At 45.9% G+C, this 22,739-nt stretch overlaps 1 protein-coding gene across 2 annotated transcripts in view; it reads right to left on the minus strand.

The window, feature by feature from the left end:
* Window positions 1–14,039, minus strand: part of Vkorc1l1 (vitamin K epoxide reductase complex subunit 1L1) — a 30,014-nt gene extending 15,975 nt beyond the window's left edge. For both annotated transcript variants that reach the window (XM_090324418.1, XM_090324417.1), the window contains exon 1: window positions 13,708–14,039. In XM_090324418.1, the coding sequence (XP_090180544.1) occupies window positions 13,708–14,039 (332 nt within the window). The remainder of the gene's footprint in view (window positions 1–13,707) is intronic.
* Between the last annotated feature and the right edge of the window lie 8,700 nt (window positions 14,040–22,739).

The raw sequence follows: 22,739 nt of genomic DNA on the forward strand, positions 1-22,739 counted from the left end.
AAGGGTAACCCAGTACCACTTTGAGACACCGGGCCGCTATCAGTTTTCTGGTGGTTCACTGGAGTTAAAAGTCTCACGGATTTTCCTAGTCTCACGGATTTTCCTGCCCTGGCTGGCTTTGAACTGCGATCCTGAGATCTCAGCCTCCTGAGCAGCTAGGACTGCAGGCATGAGCCATCAGCACCAGGCTCTTACAAGCTCTTTTCTTAATAGATGCTACTGGCCAGGAGTTTGGCCTAGTGGTAGAGTGCTTGCCTAGCATGCATGAAGACCCAAGTTTGATTCCTCAGTACCACATACATAGACAAGAGCCAGAAGTGGTGCTGAGGCTCAAGTGGTAGAGCTCTATCTAGCCTTAAGAAAGTCCAAGGACAGTGCTTAGGCCCTGAGCTCAAGCCCAGGACTGGTGGGGAAAAAAAAAATGCACACTAATACAGAAAAAAAAAAAAACAAGCAATAATTTTTTTTTTAAGAGAGATGCTACTTATTTTACACTCCTCCCCCTCCCCAGTTTTTTTTTTTTTTTTTTTTTGTCAGTCATGGGGCTTGAATGGGCACTGTCCCTGACCTTTTGCTGTACTCAAGACTAGCACTGTTTTGAGCCACAGCTCCACTTCTGGCTTTTTTGGTGCTTAATTGGAGATCAGCATCTCAGAGACTTTCCTGCCAGGGGTTGGCTTTGAACTGCAATCCTCAGATGTCAGCCTCCTGAGTAGCTAGGATGACAGGTGAGAGCCACCAGTGCCCAGTTATTTTTAACTTTTTTATGACACCTCATAAGTCAAGATATAAAAAGCCAGGTGCTACTGGCAAACTGTTAAAAATAAATAAATAAATAGGGGCTGGGAGTTTGGCCTAGTGGTAGAGTGCTTGCCTGGCATGCACGAAGATCCGGGTTCAATTCCTCGGTACCACATTCATAGAAAAAACTGGAAGTGGTGCTGGGGCTCAAGTGGTAGAGCACTTGCCTTAAGAAAGTCCAAGGACAGTGCTCAGGCCCTGAGGACTGCCAATACATACATACATACATACATACACACATACATACATACATATATACATACATACCTACCTACCCACCCAGGCACTGATGGCTCATGCCTCTAATCCTACCTACTCAGGAGGCCAAATTAAAAAAAAAAAAGCCGGCGGAGGGAAATGGGTACCAAGACATGTGAAAGGGTATCAATGTACGTGAATTAATGCACCTTCTATCTGGCAAATATCACGTAACCCTTTTTACTAATTACAATAAAAAAAATGCAAAAAAAAAAAAAAAAAAGAAAGAAAAAAAAAGCCATAGCCAGGTGCCGGTGGCTCACACCTATAATCCAAGCTACTCATTTGGCTGAGATCTGAAGAATGTGGTTCAAAGACAGCCCAGGCACAAGTCTGTGAGCCTCTTATCTCCAATTAACCACTAGAAAACCAGAAGTGGTGTTGTGGCTCAAAGTAGTACAGCGCTAGCCTTGAGCTAAAAATCTCAGGGAGAGTGCCCAGGCCCTGAGTTCAAGCCCCACAACCGACAAAAAAAAAAAAAAGAAAATTTCCCTTAATGATTTCATACATGTAATTTCGACCAGATTCATGTCTTGTTTTTCCTACTGAGTAGTAGGCTTATTTTATACTTCTCTGATTTTTAGTAAGTTAAGAACTTTTACTTTGGTATTACCTTATTACAAAATATGTCAGTAATATATAATGTACCTTGTATGATAGTAATCAATATAGTCTGTGTTTGTGTGTGTGCATGCGTGCACTACTCAGGTGCAAACTCAATGTCTCATGATTTTGCTTGGCTTTTTTGCTCCAATGCTGGTACTTAATCTGTTTTGGTTTTTGGGGTTTTTTTTGCTAGCATCTAAGTTCTTTTTTGTTTTAATTAAAGAATTTAACGTTGATTTTTACATCATATTTTAAATGACAAGTTTAAGAAACAAGTGTTCAAGGAGGGAATCTCTATTACAATCACTGGGACTTAGTATTTCTTAAATTGTTTTTTTTTTAACTTTATTATACTAAATTTACATATGGACAAACAACTGTTAGATTTTCAGCATCATTCTACTGAAAAGGACACATTTGCTGATACACAGCTAGTAGTGACCATGTAACCTTGAGAGGAAGACCAAAGGAACAAGGGCCTAGCCAGGGAGTTCAGCATTATAGCCCAGGCTAATGGTAGAGGAGCAAGGTCATGCTGTGTTAATTTCAGAGATACTTTGGGGAATGGAGCAACAAAAATAATCAAAACCTTAGAGTATTTTCAGATACTGTACAGATACAACTTCAAAAGAGCTTTTCTTTGAAAAGTTAACAAAAGGGACCAGGCATATAGGCACTCTTCTCGCATGTGGCTCCTATCTTCAGCGGTAGCTCATGCCTGTCATTCTGGCTACTCAAGAGGCTGAAGAGCTCAGGGACAGCACCCAGGCCCAGAGTTCACTTTCTGGCTTTTTAATTTTTTTTATTTGTTGCCAATCTGGGGAACTGAACCAGGACTTCAAGCATGCTAGTTAAGCACTCTACAACTAGACCACGCTCCCAACCCTGGGCTTTTTCTTAGTTAACTGGAGATGAGTCTCAGGGCTTTCCTGCCTGGGCTGACTATAAACCTCAACCCTCAAATCTCAGTCTCCTGAGTAGTTAGGGTTAGGGGCTGGAGCCATGGATACCTGGCTCAAATGTGTTTCTTACCATGAAGAAGCACTATTTTTCGTTCTTAACATTGTTTTTTATTATCATTCTTAGTAGTCCCATAAGAGAATACTTGTTTAGCAAGGACATATTCATGACTTTTACAATGACACTAAACACACTGTGTTGAGTTCAATTGACTTTTTTGTATCAAAATCTTGTCAGTTAAAGAAGCAATGTGTGATTTGCTTTCTGGTATAGGCTCCTTAGTATAGGGAATTACTCCATATTTTCTTATCATTGCAGCTAAATTTGGAACATTCTTCATTATAAAGCAACAGACTACCTTTGTTGCTAATGTAATTCTTCATAGTTTAGACCCTGTCAAAGGTTTTTTAAAAAGGCAAAAATGTAAAGAATCCTGCTGGAAACAATGAGTTTTGATTCACAAGAAACATTACACAGGGCTTTAGAATGTTGATTCAAAGCAACAAAAAGTTAAAAGAATGGTTGGGCAGTGGCTCACGCCTGTAATCCTAGCTACTCAGGAGGCTGAGATCTGAGGATCAAGGTTCAAAGCCAGCAGGGGCACAAAAGGACCTGAGACTCTTACTTCCAGTTAACCTCTAGAAAAAAGGAAGTGGGGCTTAGCTCAAGGGTAAGACAGTAGCCTTGAGCTGAAGAACTCAGGGACAATGCCCAAGCCCAGAGGTAGGGGGGTTAGCCTTGAGCTGAAGAGCTCAGGGACAGTGTCCAGGCCGAGTTCAAGCCCCATGACCCACCAAAAAAAAAAAAAAAATCTGAGGTTATCCCTGAGTGAAGTCATGGACCAAGACAAGGACTGTTAAGTCACAGGGGAGTGACAGGAGGGCCCAGAGCTGCTCCATTAGCACCAACACTCAACAGCCAGGTCCACACAAGGAAGCTATAGCAAGCAAGGCAGAGACTGGACCAAGTAGGAGGAAGAAAATGAAGAACCTGTTAAGAACCATTAAGCAAGAGAAGAGAATGTTTCATGAGCAAGAAGTCACTTGCCATAGGGTGACACACTTAGGAAGGATGTGGAGTATGTGCAATACTCAGCAAACCCGTTTGCACTCTGGTTGATGCAAGATGAGCAGCCAACTGAGAGAACAGCAATACTTCCGAGAATGGCTCCTAGTTTCTGTGCTTTCATACAAGGAGAGCAATCAGGCCCCTCTTGTTCTTTCTTCTCTGGTTCTCTGGAAGGGAGATTTGAGAACACTGCTTGGGGTCTATGTACCTGGAGAAAAGGTCAGTACACAGGAGCAGGCTCGCTTCTTAGGGCCAAACCTACTCCTTAAGCAGAAAGGGCCTGGGGCAGATAGCCAAGGCCAAATTTGCAGCCAACCAAGGCAGATGGGCTCTCTCTGGTTCCATGCCCCAGGCAACTGACAGAAAGTAATTAGGCTTTGCTCAGATCACAAGAAGATCCAACATTGTTTGAGGTGGAGAGGGTCTACCTCAGGGATGATAGTTTGCAATCATTTAAACAAAATTATACCCTAAACAAATAAACAGTATTTCCCCATGTACCAGCTGGTCTCATTCCAATCTTCTGGAGTTTGGTGCCCAAGTCCTAGTTAGGAATAAAACAGTGCTGGAGAGGTAGCTTGTTGGTAAAGTGCTTGCCTGGCATGCACCATGTGTTCAATCACCAGCACTAAGAAGGAAAAAAGAATAAAACATCACTATTATTTTCTATTTGTCAGCAGAAATAATTTATCTAAGGCTGTCCTTTAAGGATCCTGTAGACCCTATAGTGAAGAGGGGCAGGGAGTTTGGCCTAGTGGTAGAGTGCCTGCTTAGACCAGGGTTTGGTTCCTTGGTACCACATACATAGAAAAAAGCCAGAAGTGGTGCTGAGGCTTAGGTGGTAGAGCTCTAACTTGAGAAAGTCCAAGGACAGTGCTCAGGCCCTGAGCCCAAGCCCAGGACTGGCAAAAAAAAAAGTAACAATAAAAATAAGTGAAGAAAATTCTGTTAATTTTGGGTTTTCTCATCTTAATATCATGAGGAAATTATCCTACTTTCTCAATTTTCTAGCCCCAAATGGATCCCACACCAAAAACAGATATACAAAACTATGATGTACAGTTGCTTATGTCTTAGAATACTGTACGAATTTACCAGAAAAAGATGAATTTTATAATTAAGAATTTTCCTTAAAAGCTGATGAATAATCATGAAATGTTAACTAAAATAAAAACAGGCAATTATTTAAAAACCCATTCTTGGGAGTGGTGCTGTGCCTCAGGCAAAAGCAGCTCAGGCACAGTGCCTAGACCCAGAGTGCATTCCCCAGGACTGGCAACAACAAAGTTAGCTGGGCACTAGTGACTCATATTATTTGTAATTCCTACTACTTAGGAAGCTGAGATCTAAGAATCCCAGGTCAAAGACAGCCAAGGCATGAACTCTTATCTCCAATTAACCACTAAAGAGCCAAAAGTGAAGTTGTGGCTCAAGTGGTACACCACTAGCCTTGAACACAAAAGCAGCTCAGGGACAGTGCCCAGGCCCTGAATTCAAGCCTCCCAAGACCAACACAAAAAGAAAAGGAAGGAAGGAAGGAAAGGAGGGAGGAAGGGAAGGAGGGAGGGAGGGAGAGATGCAGGGAATTTGGCCTAGTGGTAGAATGCTTGCCTAGCATGTACAAAGACTTGGGTTCAATTCCTTGGTAACCACATACACAGAAAAAGCTGAAAGTGGTTCTGTGGCTCAAGTGGTAGAGCGTTAGCCTTGAGAAAGTTCAAGGATAGTGCCCAGGCACTGAGCTTAAGCCCCAGGACTGGGGGGGGGGGGGGAGGAGAAAGAAAGAGAAAAATAAGCCCTGTTCAGTGCCTCACACCTGTAATCCTAGCTACTTACTCAGAAGGCTAAGATCTGAGGATCAAGGTTCAAAGCCAGCCTTGGCACAAAAGGAACTGAGACTCTTATCTCCAATTAACCTCTAGAAAATGGGAAATGGGGCTTGGCTCAAGGATAGGGCTGTAGCCTGGAGCTGAAGAGCTAAGGGACAGTGCCCAGGCCCAGTGGGAAAGGTGGTAGCCTTGAGCTGAAGAGCACAAGGACAGCACCAAGGCCTAGTTCAAGCCCCATAACTCACAGAAAGAAGAAGAAGAAGAAGAAGAAGAAGAAGAAGAAGAAGAAGAAGAAGAAGAAGGAGGAGGAGGAGGAGGAGGAGGAGGAGGAGGAGGAGGAGGAGGAGGAGGAGGAGGAGGAGGAGGAGGAGGAAGAGGAGACATACATGATGATAGTAAGGAGGAGAAGACATGCATGATGGGACCTGAGAACAATGCCCTCACCTACAGACTTTGTATTTGCTACCACACTGTATGCATTTTTCCATATACACCCTTTTTTCCCCCTTCTTCTGAAAACATTAACTCCTTCTGGAACATTTTTAAACAAAGCAACACTAAGAGTACTATATTAATTTGTATCCCCCCCCAAAAAAAAATTGAAGCTAGGAATGTGGCTTAGCAGTAGAGTGCTTGACTAGCATGCATGAAGCCCTGGGTTCAATTCCTCAGTACTACATACACAGAAAAAGTTGGTGCAAGGCCCCTGACGAGATAAAAAAAAAAAAAAGTTTAAGTTTGGGGCTGGGAGTATAGCCTAGGGGTAAAGTGCTTGCCTGCCATGCATGAAGCCCTGCATTCCATTCTGGGCACGACATACTCAGAAAAAGAGGAAAGTGGTACTGTGGCTCAAGTGTCAGAGCTCTAACCTTGAGCAAAAAAGTGTCCAAGGACAGTGCCTAGGTCCTGAGTTCAAGTCCCAGGAATAGCAGGAAAAACAAACTGAACCAAGTGTCAATGGATCACACCTAACGTCCTAGCTACCCAGGAGGCTGAGATCTGATAATCTTGGTTCAAAGTCAGCCCATGCAAAAAAATCTTTAAGACCCTTCACTTCAATTAGTCAGTAAAAAGATGGAACCAGAAACATGGCTCAAGTGGCAGAACATCAGCTATGTGCAAAAGAGTTAAGCAAGGGCTGGGAGTTTAGCCTAGTGGTAGAGTGCTTACCTAGCATGAACGAAGAGCTGAGTTTGACTCCTTGGTACTACATACATAGAAAAATCAGGAAGTGGCTTGAGCAGTGATTCAAGTGGTAGATCTCTAGCCTTGAGAAAGCCCAAAGACAGTGCTCAGCCCCTGAGTTCAACACCCACAACTGGCAAACAAACAAACAAACAAATAAATAAATAAGTAGATAGATAGATAGATAGACAGACAGACAGACTGTGAGGCTCTAAGTTCAAATTCCAGTACCAGCACCAACACACACAAACATAAAATGAAATCACTCATAGTAGCCTACCATCCTAGAATTTGGTAGCTTGAAACCAGAGGATCATAAGATCATGAATTCAGACTGGCCTATAGTACAAAATGAGACCCTGTCTCAAAAATACAAAAACCTTGGGGTGGGGCAGGGAAATGGGGACAAAAACCTGAGAAGGGAAGGTGTATCAATATGTGAGAAGTAATGTACCTACTACCTGACGAATGTTAACTGGAACCCCTCTATACATTATCCCAACAATTAAAAAAAAAAAAAAAAACCTGGAAACAGGCCAGGAGTTTGGCCTAGTGTGCTTACCTAGTATGTACGAAGACCCAGGTTCAATCCTCAGTACCACACACACAAAAACAGCCAGAAGTGGCATTGTGGCTCAATGGAAGAGCTCTGTCCTTGAAAAAGCCCAAGGACATTGCTCAGGCCCTGAGTTCAAGCCCCATGACTGGCCAAAAGCCTAACAAAACCTGGAAACATCTTTACAGTTCAAGAAAAAGATAAGGGACTGGGAGTTTGGCCTAGCGGTAGAGTGCCTGCCTAGCATGCACAAAGACCCAGGTTCAATTCCTCAGTACCACATATATAGAAAAAAGCCGGAAGTGGTGCTGAGGCTCAAGTGGTAGAGCTCTAGCCTTGACAAAGACCAAAGATGGTGCTCAGGCCCTGAGTTCAAGCCTCAGGACTGGCAAAAAAAAAAAAAAAAGAATGCAGAAATGAAAATGAGGCTAGCCAGCCCTGGTGGCTTACACCTGTAATCCTAGCTACTCAGGAGGCCAAGATCTGAGGACCACAATTTGAAGCCAGCCTAGGAAGGAACGCCTGTGAGACTCTTCAATTAACCATAAAAAAAAATCTTAAAAGCAGGCTGCGAATTTGGCCTAGTGGTAGAGTGCTTGCCTGGCATGCATGAAGACTGAGGGTCAATTCCTCGGTACCACATACATAGAAAAGCCAGAAGTGGTTCTGTGGCTCAAGTGGTAGAGCACTTGCCTTGAGGAAAGCCCAAGGATAGTGTTCAGGCCCTGAGTTCAAGCCCCAGGACTGGCACAAAAGAAAAAAAAAATGGATAGATTAGATGAAGTTTTCCCAACTGACTTACTTGGAAAACCTGTACATTAGGACAGAGTAAGACTATAACAGAAATCTAGATTAAAGTGATATCAGATAAACAACTGAAGATTGCAAAGATCTGTTATGTTCCTTGATGAGAAGATTTGCTGATAAAAGTTGACTCTGTCCCAAATTCATCTATAAATTTAGCACAAATCTAATAAAAATCTCCATAGGAATTTTTTTAAGAACTCATCTTAAAACTCATTCCCCTGAGACAGAAAATGCATGCAAATAGCTAAGAAAAAATTGGACACAAGCATACTTGCACTATCAGATATCAAACTTACTACATAAGGCCACAGAGAGGAGAAGTAGTAATAGAATAAATACAGACATGTATCATTGAAACAAAGGTGATCATCCAGAAAGAAGCTTTAAGCATACAAGAAAACCTATGGGGTTTTTTGTGGGTTTTCTTTTCTTTTTTTTTTTTTGGTGGATCATGGGGCTTGAACTAGGCCTGGGTAGAGTTGCTTGCATTGATGAAAAAAAAAATGAGGTCAGAGACAGTATTCAGGCCCTGAAAGTTCAAGCTCCAGGATCAGCACAAAACTCTCAAAAGCTTCTGCTTGGGCTGGCCTTGAACCACAATCCTCCCAGTCCCAGCTTACAAAGTAAGATTATAGGTATGAGAAACTAGTATCCTACTATCTATACTTTTTAGTCTTCTAGCATTTCTAATAACAGTGATGAACACAAACTTTAAGTTATGGAAAATTGGTGCAGTCTTTTTGTTTGTGTGTGGGGGGGGGGAATCCACGGGGCTTGAACTTGGCCTGGGCGCTGCCCCTGAGTCAAGCCCCACTTTCCATTTTCTAAAGGAGATAAGAGTCTAAGGTCCTATTGTGCCAGGGCTGGCTTTGATCCTTGATCCTCAAATCTCAGCCTCCTGAATAGCTAGGATTACAGGTGTGAACCACCTGCCCAGCTATCTGGTACAGTCTTATATCAAGTTTTGTGTGTGTGTGTGTGTGTGTGTGTGTGTGTGTGTGTGTGTGTGTGTGTGTGTGTGTGTGTGTGAGTCCTGTAACTTGAACTCTGGGCCTAGGCACTGTCCCTGAACTCTTCAGCTCAAAGTTACCACCTTATTCCTTGAGCCATAGAGTCAATTCTAGTTTTCTGGTGATTGATTGGAGATAAGAAGCTCACAGATTTTTTTAGTGCCTCAGCTGGCTTTGAGCCACAATCCTCAGATCTCAGCTTCTTGATTAGCTAGAATTACAGGCATGAGCCCAGCATATTTCTATGCATATCATAAAAATAAATAAATAAAACCCTAGGTTCAGGGCCAGGAGCATGACCTCATGTGTTTGCCTAGCATGCATGAAGCCCTGGGTTTGATTTCTCAGTACCACATACACAGAAAAAGCCGGAAATGGTGCTGTGGCTCAAGAAGTAGAGCTCTAGCCTTGAGGAAAGCCCTACGACAGTGCTCAGGTCCTGAGTTTAAGCCCCAGGACTGGCAAAAAAAAAATCCCACAACCAAAACCCAAAACTAGTTCATAATGTTCAACAGCTTAGCTACAAATCTAAGAATACTTTGTGTTTTGTTTTGTTTTCTGGGGGTGTCAGTCATAGGACTTGAACTCAGTACCTGAGTGCTGTCTCTGAACTTTTGTGCTCAAGGCTAATTACCACTCTAAGGTACTGTTCTACTTCCAGTTTTGGGGTGGTTAAATTAGGCAGTTAAGAGTGTCAAATGGGCTGGGAATATGGATCAGTGGTAAAGTGCTTACCCAGCATGCATAATGCCCTGGGTTCAATTCCTCATACCACAAACACAGAAAAAGCAGGAAACAGCATTATGGCTCAAGTGGTAGAAGGCTAGCCTTGAGCACAGAGAGGCTCAGGAACAGTGACCAGCCCGTGAGGTCAAGCTCCAGGACTGGCAAAAATAACAATAATAATGATGATGAAGCTGTGCTCTGGTAGCTCATACCTGTAATATTAGGTACTCAGGAGGCTGAAATCTGAAGAACACAGTTCAAAGCCAGACCCAGGGAAAAAAAAGTCCCTATAACACTCTTACCGCCAATAAACTACTCAAAAAAGGCAGAAGGGGCACTGCAGCTCAGGTGGTAGAATGCTAGCCTTCAGCACAAAGAGGCTCAAGGACAGAGTCCTTTATAGCCACAGGGCTGTTCTTTCCAAGCCCTATGAGTGGAAGGAGGGGGGAGGGGGAAACTGTCACAGACTTTCCTGCCTGGCTGGCTTCAAACCGTGATCCTTACTTAGGTCTCTGCCTCCTGAGCAGCTAGGATTACAGGTTTGCGATACCAGTAACCTGGCTACTGTGTGCTTTTTAAAGATAGTACATTAAGAACATTTATGCTTAAAGCTGGGTGAGGTGGCTTATGGCTGTAATCCTAGCTACTCAGGAGGCTGAGATCTGAGGGTCCAGGTTCAAAGCCAGCCCTAAAAAGTCATTAGACCCTTATCTCCAATTAAACACCAGAAAACTGGAAGCAGCATGTGACTCAAGGGATAGGGTGGTAGGCTTGAGCTGAAGAGCTCAAGGACAGTGCCCAGACCTAGAGTTCAAGCCCCACAGCCAACAGAAAAAAAAAAAAAAACAAACAACTATTACTGTGGCAACAGATGTGTGGGCATCCGTGGTTCACACATATTATCCTAGGTACTCTGGAGGCTGAGTTCTGAGGATAAAGATCCAAAGTCAGCACAGACAGAAAAGTCCATGAGACTCTTCCCCTGCCTCCACCGTGGGTCGTGGGGCTTGAACTCTGGGCCTGGAAGCTGTCCCTGAGCTCTTCAGCTCAAGGTTATCACTTCACCACTTTGAACCACAGTGCCACTTCTGGTTTTCTTGTGGTTAACTGGAGATAAGAGTCCCATGGAGAGGCCGGGAGTTTGTCCTAGTGGTAGAGTGCTTGTCTAGCATGCACCAAGACCAGGGTTCGATTCCTTGGTACCACATACATAGCAAAAAGCCAGAAGTGGTACTGTGGCTCAAGTGGTAGAGCCCTAGCCTTGAGAAAATCCAGGGACAGTGCTCAGGCCCTGAGTTCAAGCCCAGGACTGGCAAAAAAAAAAAAAAGAGTCCCATGGACTTTCATGCCCTGGCTGGCTTTGAACCTTGATCCTCAGAACGTAGCCTCCAGAGTAGCTAAGATAACAGATGTGAGCCACTGGCACCCAGACATGAGACTTTTATCTCCAATAAACTTCTCAATAAAAGCTAGAAGTAACACTGTGATTCAAGTGGTAGAACAGAGTCCAGGCCCAGAGTTTAAGCTCCAGGACTGTCAAGACTCATACTTTATCTGAATTTACAAGAATGTGACATAGGGGCCGGGAGTTTTGCCTAGTGGTAAGAGTGCTTGCCTAACATGCATGAAGACCCAGGTTTGATTCCTCAGTACCAGATATATAGCAAAAAGCCAGAAGTGGTGCTGTGGCTCAAGTGGTAGAGTTCTAGCCTTGAGAAAGTCCAAGGACAGTGCTCAGGCCCTGAGTTCCATCCCTACAACTGGCAAAAAAAATTAATTAATTAATTAATAATAATAAATAAAACAAAAAGAAAGTGATATAAAAGAATGCCTAGTTTTAGATGATTCTAGCCAAGCTCTTTCTCAAATCAGAGTCCCCAAGATTTAAACTCAGGGGCAGAAAGTGCTTCTTTAATCCTGGTAGGCTGGTGCAGGTTGGCAGCAAAGCTCAAGGCTTCAGCTCAAGGCTATTTTACTAGCTATTTTTGAGCAAGTCTCTTGAAGACTTTACTCAGGCTGGCATCAAGCAACTATCCTCTGGATCTCCAGCCTGCTGAGTAGCTAGGGTTACAAGCTGAGGCCATCAAAGTTTTTACAGATTGAATGTTCCTTCAAAGTCTAAAACTGGCAATAAGTCTGCCTACTTTTTATAAGCTAACAATGCTGCATATTATTTTCATTATGTATTTATTCAAGTAAATTTCAGGTCTGGGGTTCTTTTAAATTTAAAAATGTCTTCCAAAGAATAATGGAAAGGTGAAATTGATCAAGATACATTTTAAAGGCTGGGCCTGGTGGCTCACACCTGTAATCCTAGCTACTCAGGAGGCTGAGATCTGAGGATCATGGTTCAAAGCCAGCCCAGGCACAAAAGTCTTTGAAACTCTTATCTCCAATTAACCACTAGAAAACTGGAAGTCACACGACTCAAAGGATAGGGTGGTAGCTTTGAGCTGAAGAGCTCAGGAACAGAGCCCAGGCCCAGTCCAAGCCCCATGACCTAAAAAGGTGCAAATAACATGAAAAAAAGAAAAAAGCCTACAGAAAAATACAGTGGTTTTCAAAGAACTTGAGGGTCTAGCAAGCCTTATCGTGGCTGGAAATCAATGTGAGCTAATTGTCACTGTGAAATTCTGCTGTATAAACTAATATGTACATTGTAAGTGCATTAAAAAAAAAACTTCAATGCAGCCACAATAACTTTTCCTACTAAAATGTTGTAAGAATGAGTTTAAGAGTCAATGAGGTAGAGTGCCAGAGCCACGACAAATACTAATATAAAAGATCAACAGCCTATGGCCGGGAGTTTGGCCTAGTGGTTAAAGTGCTTGCCTAGCATGCATGAAGACCCGGGTTCGATTCCTCGGTACCACATACACAGAAAAAAGCCGGAAGTGGTGCTGAGGCTCAAGTGGTAGAGCTCTAGCCTTCAGAAAGTCCAAGGACGGTGCTCAGGCCCTGAACTCAAGCCCAGGGCTGGCAAAAAAAAAAAAAAAAGATCAACAGACTAAAGTTTGCAAACAAGACAAACATCAACTGCTGCAGAGGCCTCACAAACTAAGACTCTATCAATCACCAAAAAAGAGAGAAAGGAATGATCAAAATAAACCCCTCTGGATGGATTGCACATTCCCACCTAGCTAGCCATTTACCTAACAGGAGGAGAGACTGCTCGGATGTGACCATGTCAACAAATACCAACGTAGCAGGGACAGCAAGACTCTATCAGAATTACAAACTAACTACTCTTTAAACCATTCCTTCGACTTTTGCTGTGTTTTTCAGAACCCCGCATAAATAAAAAGTACCTTACACATGTAAAAAAAAAGTACCTTTTTTGCAAACCAACTTACCTAGAAAAATGTGGAGCAGTGAAAAAGTGTGACAGAAGAAGAAGAAGAAAAAAAGAACCTCAAGAGACCTGTGGGCCAAATCCATTTATCAGCGTGGTGCGCCTCGTGCTTCAAACTCACTCCGGTCCAGAAACCACCGTCACCACACACGCACGTCCTCCTCCTCCATCCACTCCACCCGGGCCGCCCCAGCCTCGAGCACCAGAGGCCAGGTCTCGGCCCGGCCCGGGCCCCTCCGGAGCGGCGGGTCGGGGAGTCCTGTCTCCCGAGTACAAAGGCCGAGCTCCGAGGCACCTGTCCACGCGCCCGAGGACGGGGGGGGGAGCCGGGCGCCGGGCCGCGGCCGCGCTGGCGGGGACCGGCGCGGCCTCGGGGCTCCGCGGGCCCGAACCCCGAGACCTGTCAGGCGGGCCGGCCCCGCCCTCCGCGAGCCCCGCGCCCTGCGCGGCCGGCCCCGGGCTGCGCCCTGCCACCTCACCCGCCGCCGCCGCCGGCCCGGCCCGCGGCCCGCGCCGCCTCCGGGCCGCCGCCCGCCGCCCGCCGCGTACCTGGAGGCCAGCGCGGCCGAGCACTTCACCCAGGGCCCCAGGTCGCAGAGGGCCCGGTGCTCCGGGTCCCGCTCCTTCTCCCGCTCCACGTGGTAGGCGTAGATGGAGAGCAGGATCCCGGCGGCGCACACTGCGGACCGAGCCACACGCTCCCATCGCGGCACCGACACCCTGAGCAGCACGGGCGCCGCCATCTTCCCGCCGCCGCCGCCGCCGCCGCCGCCCTCCGCCGCCGCCGCCGCCGCCTCAGCCGCCGCCGCCCGTCGGGGCCCGACCCAGCCGCCGCCGCCGCCGCCGCCGCCTCCGCCGCCGCCGCCGCCGCCGCGCCCCATTGGCTCGGGAGTCTCCTCCGGGCCCCGCCCCCACAGGCGCGCGGCCCAACCGCCCCGAAAGGAGCTGGCGGGGAAGGGCGGGGAAGGGCGGGCAGAGCTGGCGCGCGCGCGCGGACGGCGGGAGCGGAGCGCGCAACCGCCGGCGAGGCGGGCGGGGCCGGGGCCGGTGGGGGGCGTGGCGAGCCCGGGCGGGGCGGGGCCTGCGGGCGGGGCGGGGCCTGCGGGGGCGGGGCCTGCGGGCGGGGCGGGGCCTCCCCGGGCCGCGCGGTGACAGCCCTCGTCCTCCCTTTCTCTCTTTTCCTCTTTATCACTTGATATTTTTCACCCAATCCGAATTAACCCTGCCCAGTGCCCGGCGACCCAGAGCCACGCTTTCATGACATGATCTTCCCGGCACCACCTCCAGGCACCTGGGTTCAACCTGCGAAACACTTTTTTCTTAAATGTGCAGGGGTTACATTGATGTAACCCCATAATGCACGTGATATACGAATACATTAACATGGCCGGGGGAAAAAAAGCAAGAGGAAGATTAAAAAAAATACGAAAAGAGCCCGGGCAGGCGGGCCACACAGGCCTTGACGACGACCAGACGGAGCTGAAGCCTGGTCCCTGGGCTCCCTGGGGGGCTGAGCTTGGACAGATGAAGAAACGGAAGGGTGCAGGCTCCTCTCCCTGCAGCCCCCAGGTTTTCAGCCTTTCTTTCTCTTGGGTCGGGATATGTGTAGAGGGGTTACCCCGGCATTCCCCAGGTCCTGGGTGCAGTACTTCTACTTCGCCCACACCCACACCCCTTCTCATACTTGTGTCCCCGTGCCCTCCCCCCACCCCTCCCAATCCTCTTGCTTTCCCCCCTTCCCTTCCCTATTTCAAATACAAGTGTTCAGTCTTGAGTAACACAGTGACTTTGAGAATGGAGTAATGTCTTTGTATTATCGATTGCTGGGTAACAAATTACCCCCGACTTCCCAGAGTAAAAACAAGCCCAGTGCCAGTGGCTCTAAGTACTCTGTAACCTAACTATTGTATCCCTTACTACTAAGAAGGCAGAGATCTGTGGATCATGGTTAGAAGCTAGTCTACACAGGAAGTCTTTGAGACACTCCAATAAATTAGGAGAGGGGAGGGGAGGGAGAGAAGAAGAGAGGGAAGGAGGAAAAAAGGAAAAAAAGCTGGAAGTGAAGCTCTGACTCAAGTGACAGAGTGCTACCCTTCAGCAAAAGCTGCTCAAAAACAGCACCTAGGACCTGAGTTCAAGTCCAGACCACTTGTACCTCTCCATAGCAGAAGTTAAGAACAATGGGTTAAAAAGAAAGGGACCTGGGGCTTGGAGTTTGGCCTAGTGGTAGAGTGCATGCCTAGCATGCACGAAGACCAGGGTTTGATTCCTTGGTACCACATACATAAGAAAGCCAGAAGTGGTGCTGAGGCTCAAGTGGTAGAGCTCTGGCCTTGGGAAAGTCCAAGGACAGTGCTCAGGCCCTGAGTTTAAGCCTCAGGACTGGCTAAATAAATAAATAAATAAATGAGGGACCTGTAATCTTACTGTAATCTGGAGGCAGGAATTAAGAGAGTTCCAGTTAGAAGCCAGTCCAGGCAATTAAAAAAAAAGTCAGAAGTGGCTCTGAGGCTCAAAAGGTAGGGTGGTGGCCTTGAGCAGAAGAGCTCAGGGACAACGTCCAGGCCCAGAGTTCAAGCCCAAAATTGGGGCAGTGGGGGGGGGGGAATTCTAGAGACTCCATCTTCACCAATAGCTAGATGTAGTAATGTGCACTTGTTATCCCATCTAACAGGAAGAAGTACAAACAGGACTCCAGGATAGCTGGGATATGGAGTGAGAAACCCAATCTATAAATATGTGTGTGTGTGTGTGTGTGTGTGTGTGTGTGTATATATATATATATATATATATATATATATATATGACTTGTGTAGTAAATCAGTGAATCAAACATTAAAGCACCTGCCTAATAAGTGAAAGGCCCTGAGTTCAAATTCCCATACTGCAAAACAATAAAAAGAGAAGATGAATTCAGTGACACGGTGCTTGATTAACTTGTGAGGGCCTGAGTTCGCTATCCAAAGAGAGAAATTTTTTTTTTTTTTTTTTTTTTTTTTTTGCCAGTCCTGGGCTTGAGCTCAGGGCCTGAGCACTGTCCTTGGACTTTCTCAAGGCTAGAACTCTACCACTTGAGCCTCAGCACCACTTCCGGCTTTTTTTTTTTCTATGTATGTGGTACCGAGGAATCGAACCCAGGTCTTCATGCATGCTAGGCAAGGCAAGCACTTTAACCACTAGGCCAAACTCCCGGCCCCCAAAGAGAGAAAATTTTCATATTTTTTTTTGCCAGTTGTGGGGCTTGAACTCAGGGCCTAAGCACTGTCCTTGGGCTTTCTCAAGGCTTAGAGCTCTACCACTTGAGCCTCAGTACCATTTCTTTTTTCTATATATGTGGTACAAGGAATCAAACCTGAGTCTTCATGCATGCTAGGCAAGCATTCTACCACTAGGCCGAACGCCCGGACCCGCATATATTTTTTTTTGTAATGACAGAAATGACATCTCATCCTTTTTACACATTCTAGTACATAGAAGATAGTTCCTAAATCCAGTCTACACTCAAAGGAGACTTTTCTATAGACCATAAATACTAGGAAAAGAGGAATAAAGACATCTTTTCCTGTCCTCAGCAACAACCCCTCTGTAAGTCACCTGGTAGGCTCCAAGAACCTGTGTGTGCATGTGTGTGTGCAACCACAGCCTCCCTTGTGATTCTTTTTCTGTTAATGAGACAAATTGATCTTCTGTCCTCTTCCATACATGAGGTTTATTCATGCCATATAGCACATAACAAATTATTTTTCATGATTGTGACATAAACCATTGTAACAATAACCACAATTTTATTTATCCATTGTTGATGGACATCTGGTCCATTTTTAGCTATGATGAGTAAAGCAGCTCTGTATGTTCTATAAATGTCTTTTGTTCAACAAAAGCTCTGATTTCTGTTGGGAATTGTTGGATTGGAATTGCTGAGTGAGGCCGTATTACTGCCTCTGCTAATTCAGATACTCCAAGAAGCACACCACGGTGGGATTTGAAGTGAAGATTTAGGAGGAAAAAGCACTACAACATCCAAGGGTGTGTCTGCACCCTGTCCCCACCTGGTCCCAGATTTCTTGTGTTTGTGTGTGTGTGTGTGTGTGTGTGTGTGTGTGTGCCCCAATCCTACTATCTTACCTCCCTCAGAGTGTCAGATTAAAATGGCTGGTCTGTGGAGGCTAGGTATGTGTGTGAGTGTGTGCACCTGTGTGTGTGGCTGGGAACTCAACTCAAAGCTCCATGCATGTTGGGCAAGTACTGTATTACCTGTCCTGGAGCTACATCCATGCCCAGATCTAGTATTCAGGTTAAGGAGGAGGCAAGGAGCGCTTCCAGACACCAAGTGAGTCACAACCATGATCATCTCTGCCAAATCTGATGGAGAGCTGCAGGGGAGACTGCTTGCAAGGCAAGCCTAAATCTAGCTTTTGCAGTCTATTGGCTCAGAACAGGCCAAGGACAGCATGGCCTCAGATAAACAGTGCCAGCCCACTGGCCAGACCCCAGGAAGAGTTTTCTGAAGTGGTTGTACCCATTGGTTGTACACCAGAGTGTAAGAGTTCCAGATACCCAGCCTTTGGCATTCCATTGCTCTCAGTTTTAGACACTATGTTAATGGTTCATTTGATAATCTCACTATGTCTTAAAATTGGGCCTGGAGTTTGGCCTAGAGGTAGAGTGCTTGCTTAGCATGCATGAAGACCCAGGTTCGATTCCTTGGTACCACATACATAGAAAAAAGCCAGAAGTGGTGCTGAGGCTCAAATGTTAGAGCTCTAGCCTTGAGAAAAGTCCAAGGACAGTGCTGCTATCTCAATGAATAAGCTGGCACACATCTATAATCCCAGCTGGGGAGACACAGATAGCAGTATCTCTGTCCAGAAAAGCGAGGTCCAGCTGGGTGCTGGTGGCTCACACCTGTAATCCTAGCTATTCAGGAGGATGAAATCTGAGGATTGTGGTCCAAGCCATCGTGGGTAGGAAAGTCCTTGAAACTCATCCTTAATGAAGCAGTAAAAAAAAAAAAAAGCCAGAAATGGAGTTGTGGCTCAAGTGGTAGAGTACTATACTTCAGCAGAAAAATCTCAGGGACAGTGCCTAGACCCTGAGTTCAAAACCCCAGGACTGGGGATAAAGAAAAAAAAAAAAAGAAGGAATCCTAAAAAGTCCGTTGGAATGCCTGGAGCTGATGGCAAAGAATTCTGAAATTTTTCATTTATTTTGTTTACCTCATGAACTGAAGCTTCACAGATGGAGAAAGCCATCACACAAGGCCAGCACTGCACTGTAATGCCTGCCACGTGGCTTTTCATTCTGTGTTTGCTTGCTGTTGTTTAGGAAGCCTAGCTGCTCTGGGACACAAACACACACACACACCCCCCACCATGCCTGCGACATGCACTGTGCCCAGGCTGGCACGCACTGCCTGCAGAAATGACAAAATGATCACAAGACTCTGCTTTCTTAAATTGATGATTAACTACTCTGATGAAAGCTAAAAGTAAATTGCATATTAAAATCTGGGCTAATTTAGTGTTACCTGGAATACCAGGAATGTTGCTGCAATTACTTGTCCATACCTTTTGACACAGAAAACACTAAAGCTCTCTCCAAGGAGCTGAGCAAATCGGTATGTTTTAAAGGAGAGGGAGTGTCTGAGATGACCAAAGCCAAACACAGGCCAGAGGTCAGACATTCCACACCAAGAAAATAAACAGATTAAAAGAAAGAGAAGGTCCTTAGCAGAGTGTAATCCTAACACTTAAGAGGCTGAGGTGGGAGGATCAGAAGTTTGAAGCCATCTTGAGGCCAATCTGAGCTAAATTCAGACCTGTTTCCCAGCCCTCTTCAAATGAGTTAAGGGCCTAGAGTTTGGCCTAGTGGCAGAGTGCTTGCCTAGCATGCACCAAGACCCAGGTTTGATTCCTCAGTACCATGTCAATAGAAAAAAAAAAAAGCAAGAAATGGTGCTGTGGCTCTAGCCTTGAGAAAGCCCAAGGACAGGCCCTGAGCCTAAGCCCAGGACTAGCAAAAAAAAAAGTTAAAAGAAAAGGATAGTTTTACATTGCAACTGTGTTTGGCAAGAAAAATGAAATGAAAAGTTTGGCAGGAAGTACTTCAGATCTCCCAACATGTTCTCCGGGAAACTTGGAGCCAACATTGGCAAAATCATCTCTGACCACTCACTTGATTTATGAGACTCAAGACTATAGTTTATTAAACTTTAGCCTCAAAAACAAAAGATGGATGTTCCTGCCTGGGATGGCTCTGACCTTTGATCCTCAAATTACAGCTGCCTCCCGAGTAGCTAGGATTACATGTGTGAGCCACCAGCACCCAGTGCCATTGCAGTGTGTGTGTGTGTGTGTGTGTGCTGGTCCTGGGGCTTGAACTCAGGGGCTGGGTGCCGAGTTTTTGTGCTCAAGGCTAGTGTTCCACCGCATGAGCCATAGTGCCACTTCTGGCTTTTTGGTGGTTAATTAGAGATGAGTCTCAAGGGCTTTCTCAGGATGACTTTGAACTGTGTTCCTCAGATCTCAGCATCCTGAGTGGTTAGGGTTCCAGTCTCGAACCACTGACTCCTGATACAATTGCCTTTTAATAACCTTCATTTGAACATCTTTTTTATTTTTTTTTTCAGTCCTAGGGCTTGAACTCAGGGCCTGGGCACTGTCCTTTCTTTCTTTCTTTTTTTTTTTTTTTTCCAGTTATGGGACTTTTACTCTGGGCCTGGGCATTGTCCCTGAGCTCTTCAGCTCAAGGCTAACACCCTACCCCCTTGAGCCACAGTGCCACTTCCCATTTTCTAGTGCTTAAATGGAGAGAAAAGTCTCACAGGCAAGTGGCTCTATGGTTCAGGGGTTGGGCGATAGCCTTGAGCTGAAAAGCTCAGAGACAGTGCCCAGGCCCAGAGTTCAAGCCCCATGACAGAAAAAAAAAAAAAAAAAGTCTCCCGGATTTTAGTGCCTGTACTGCCTTTGAACTGTGATCCTCAGATCTTAGACTCCTGAGTAGCTAGGATTACAGGTGTGAGCCACCTCACTCAACTCCTTGAGTTTTCTTAAGGGTAGCGCTCTACCACTTGAGCTACAGCACCACTTCTGGCTTTTTCTGCATATGTGGTACTGGAAAATCAAACCCAGGGCTTCATGCATGCTAGGCAAGCATTCAGCCACTTGGCTACACTCATAGCCCCTCCATGAACTCTTATAGTGGCCAAGACAAAATGATCTTAGGTACCATATGGTTTTGCCCCGATTTTCTCTTCTGTGTTTATGTTTATTCTATTATTAATCTGTGGTGTTTATGAGAAATGGCCTCAGATTTGTAGTCTGCCAGCCCTGGCTCCACATCCTGAGATTAGGTATGGCTCTTCTTCCTTCTTTCTTTCTTTCTTTCTTTCTTCCTTCCTTCCTTCCTCCCTCCCTCCCTTCCCCTTTCTCCTCCTCCTCTTCCTGCTCCTCCTTCTTTTTGCAATACTGGGAATTAAACCCAGGGCCTTGTGTTCTGGGCAAGCAAATCATCTTGAATTTACCCCCCTAGATCTAGTTTACTTGCTATATTACCCAAACTGCCCCTGAACTCCTGAGCTCAAGTGATTCTCCTACTTCAGTCTCCAAGGAACTGAACTACAGATGTGTGCTACCACACTCTGCTCATCCTCTGATTTTAAGGACGAGAAAACTGGATGCTTCATCCCTCACAAGTAGAGAAGAGCAACTCTGAGGCCAGCTGCCACCAAAGGGGTCTCTCATAAGAAGACTGGCACCTGTTCCCAAACTCCAACTCAGAATAGCAATGCATTCCAGAATCACCTCAGGGGACAAGTTTATCCTCTGCCTTTTCAGCCAGGGGTGTTTGTGCAGCCTGTGGCACAGCACCATGCCTGCACCAAGAGACACCGAATCCTGTTTGAAATCAAGGGCAAAGGCTGGGGGTAGGTCCGCCCTGCTCCACACTCCTTCCCCAGAAGTCTCAGAAGTAGATGGGGAAGGAGTAAATCCAAAAAGGTGTTGCTAGTGGAGACTGAAATCTGCTTTTCTGTACCTTCTCACTCTGCTCAGACAAAACGAAATGGAACTTATCAGAGATAGCATTTATTGGACTCCACTCTACTGAAAACTTACCGTGAGAAATAGAATTAGCACGTCTTCCCTGTGGTTCACAGCATGTGAGAGTGGGGATCCTGGGGGGGAAGGGCGAGCTGGAGAGAGGGCTGTGCTAGAATGGGAAACTCCCTACCACAGTTCCAGGGTGGGGTCCTGCTGGTTTTCCCTCCTCTGATCTTCAGTTCTAGCTTCACACAAGAAAGTACTCCAGGCCTGTTTAGCTTGTCTTTTACATTCGTGAACGCAAGCTAGTTCTTCAGGTTTTTAGAGCAGGAGGGAAGCCATGAGCCAATACAACCTGCCGCCACCACCTCAGGAATTTTCCCTGTAGAAACAGAGGACACAGACCTGTGCTGGGCGCTCTGATGCACAACCCTGGTGGACACAGACCTGCGCTGGGGGCTCTGATGCACAGTCCTGGTGGCAGAGAATGAAGCAGAACAAAATACACTGGCTAGAAGTAGGAGGCCAATTTGCACATCTAGATGCAGCAAGATACACTGGGGATCTCTTTGGGGTTGGAGGGAATCCAGCGATGGACACAGGATCACTTTGTTATAGCCTAATGGGGGTCACAGTCCAAGTAAGTTGATAACTGATTACAGTTATGAAAAGATGTCTGGGTATTTCTTTAAATGGAAGCCTTTTCTTTATTACCTAGTAATTAAAGTGCTTAAACATCTTAGGAATACAGAAAATGCTATGTGGATTATTTCAAAGGCAGATGTGGTAACAGTAGAACATGTGTAAGATTAGCTGTTTCAGAGAGACAGCTCAGCAAAAGGATTTACTTGTTCTATGACTATTATGTTCTATGTCTGTAATCCAGGGGTTTGTACTTTCCAAATGCACTCTAGGATCCATCCCATTACCACTGCCACATTAAAGAGCAGTGACTTGCTGGGGGCAGAGGTGCATCCTGTAATCCCAACCCTCCTGAGACTAAGGAAGGGGAGCCTCAGTCCCTGAGCTACATAGTGAGACCCTGGTTTGTTTGTTTGTTTTTTAATCAAAGAAAATATCAGATATTTGAACACAGCACCTACTTCAACTGTTGTCCAGAGGCTGGCACTCTACCACTTGAGCCATTCCTGAAACTTAGTAGTGGACCAGCTAGGGTGGGGAGAGGGAGATGAGTAAGAGGCCAGAGGAGATGACCGCAGGCCTTTGGCTTAAGTGACAGGATGGTGGAGATGCAAAAGATTATAGAGAAACAAATGTCAGAGATCACGGACAAAAACCAAGTGCTTTCTACGGGACAGTTTAACTTTGGCTCTGCCTGTGGGAATGTGAGGGCTATTTGACAGCTGTTGGCATGTAGACCATGGAAGAGGTCACTGAGAGAGGTGTGTGAACAGTCTTGCCCAGAGTCCCCCATAGAACCCGTCAGCAAGAAAACACAGCCCCAAAGAGGAAGGGTATGTCCCATGAATCAAGAGATAAGTACACCAGGACGAGAAAATGCTGCCATGGAACTGGATCCAG

This window comes from Megascapheus bottae, chromosome 34, assembly GCF_031878675.1.
Source record: "Megascapheus bottae isolate mThoBot1 chromosome 34, mThoBot2.hap1, whole genome shotgun sequence".
In the NCBI taxonomy this organism is placed as follows: domain Eukaryota; kingdom Metazoa; phylum Chordata; class Mammalia; order Rodentia; family Geomyidae; genus Megascapheus; species Megascapheus bottae.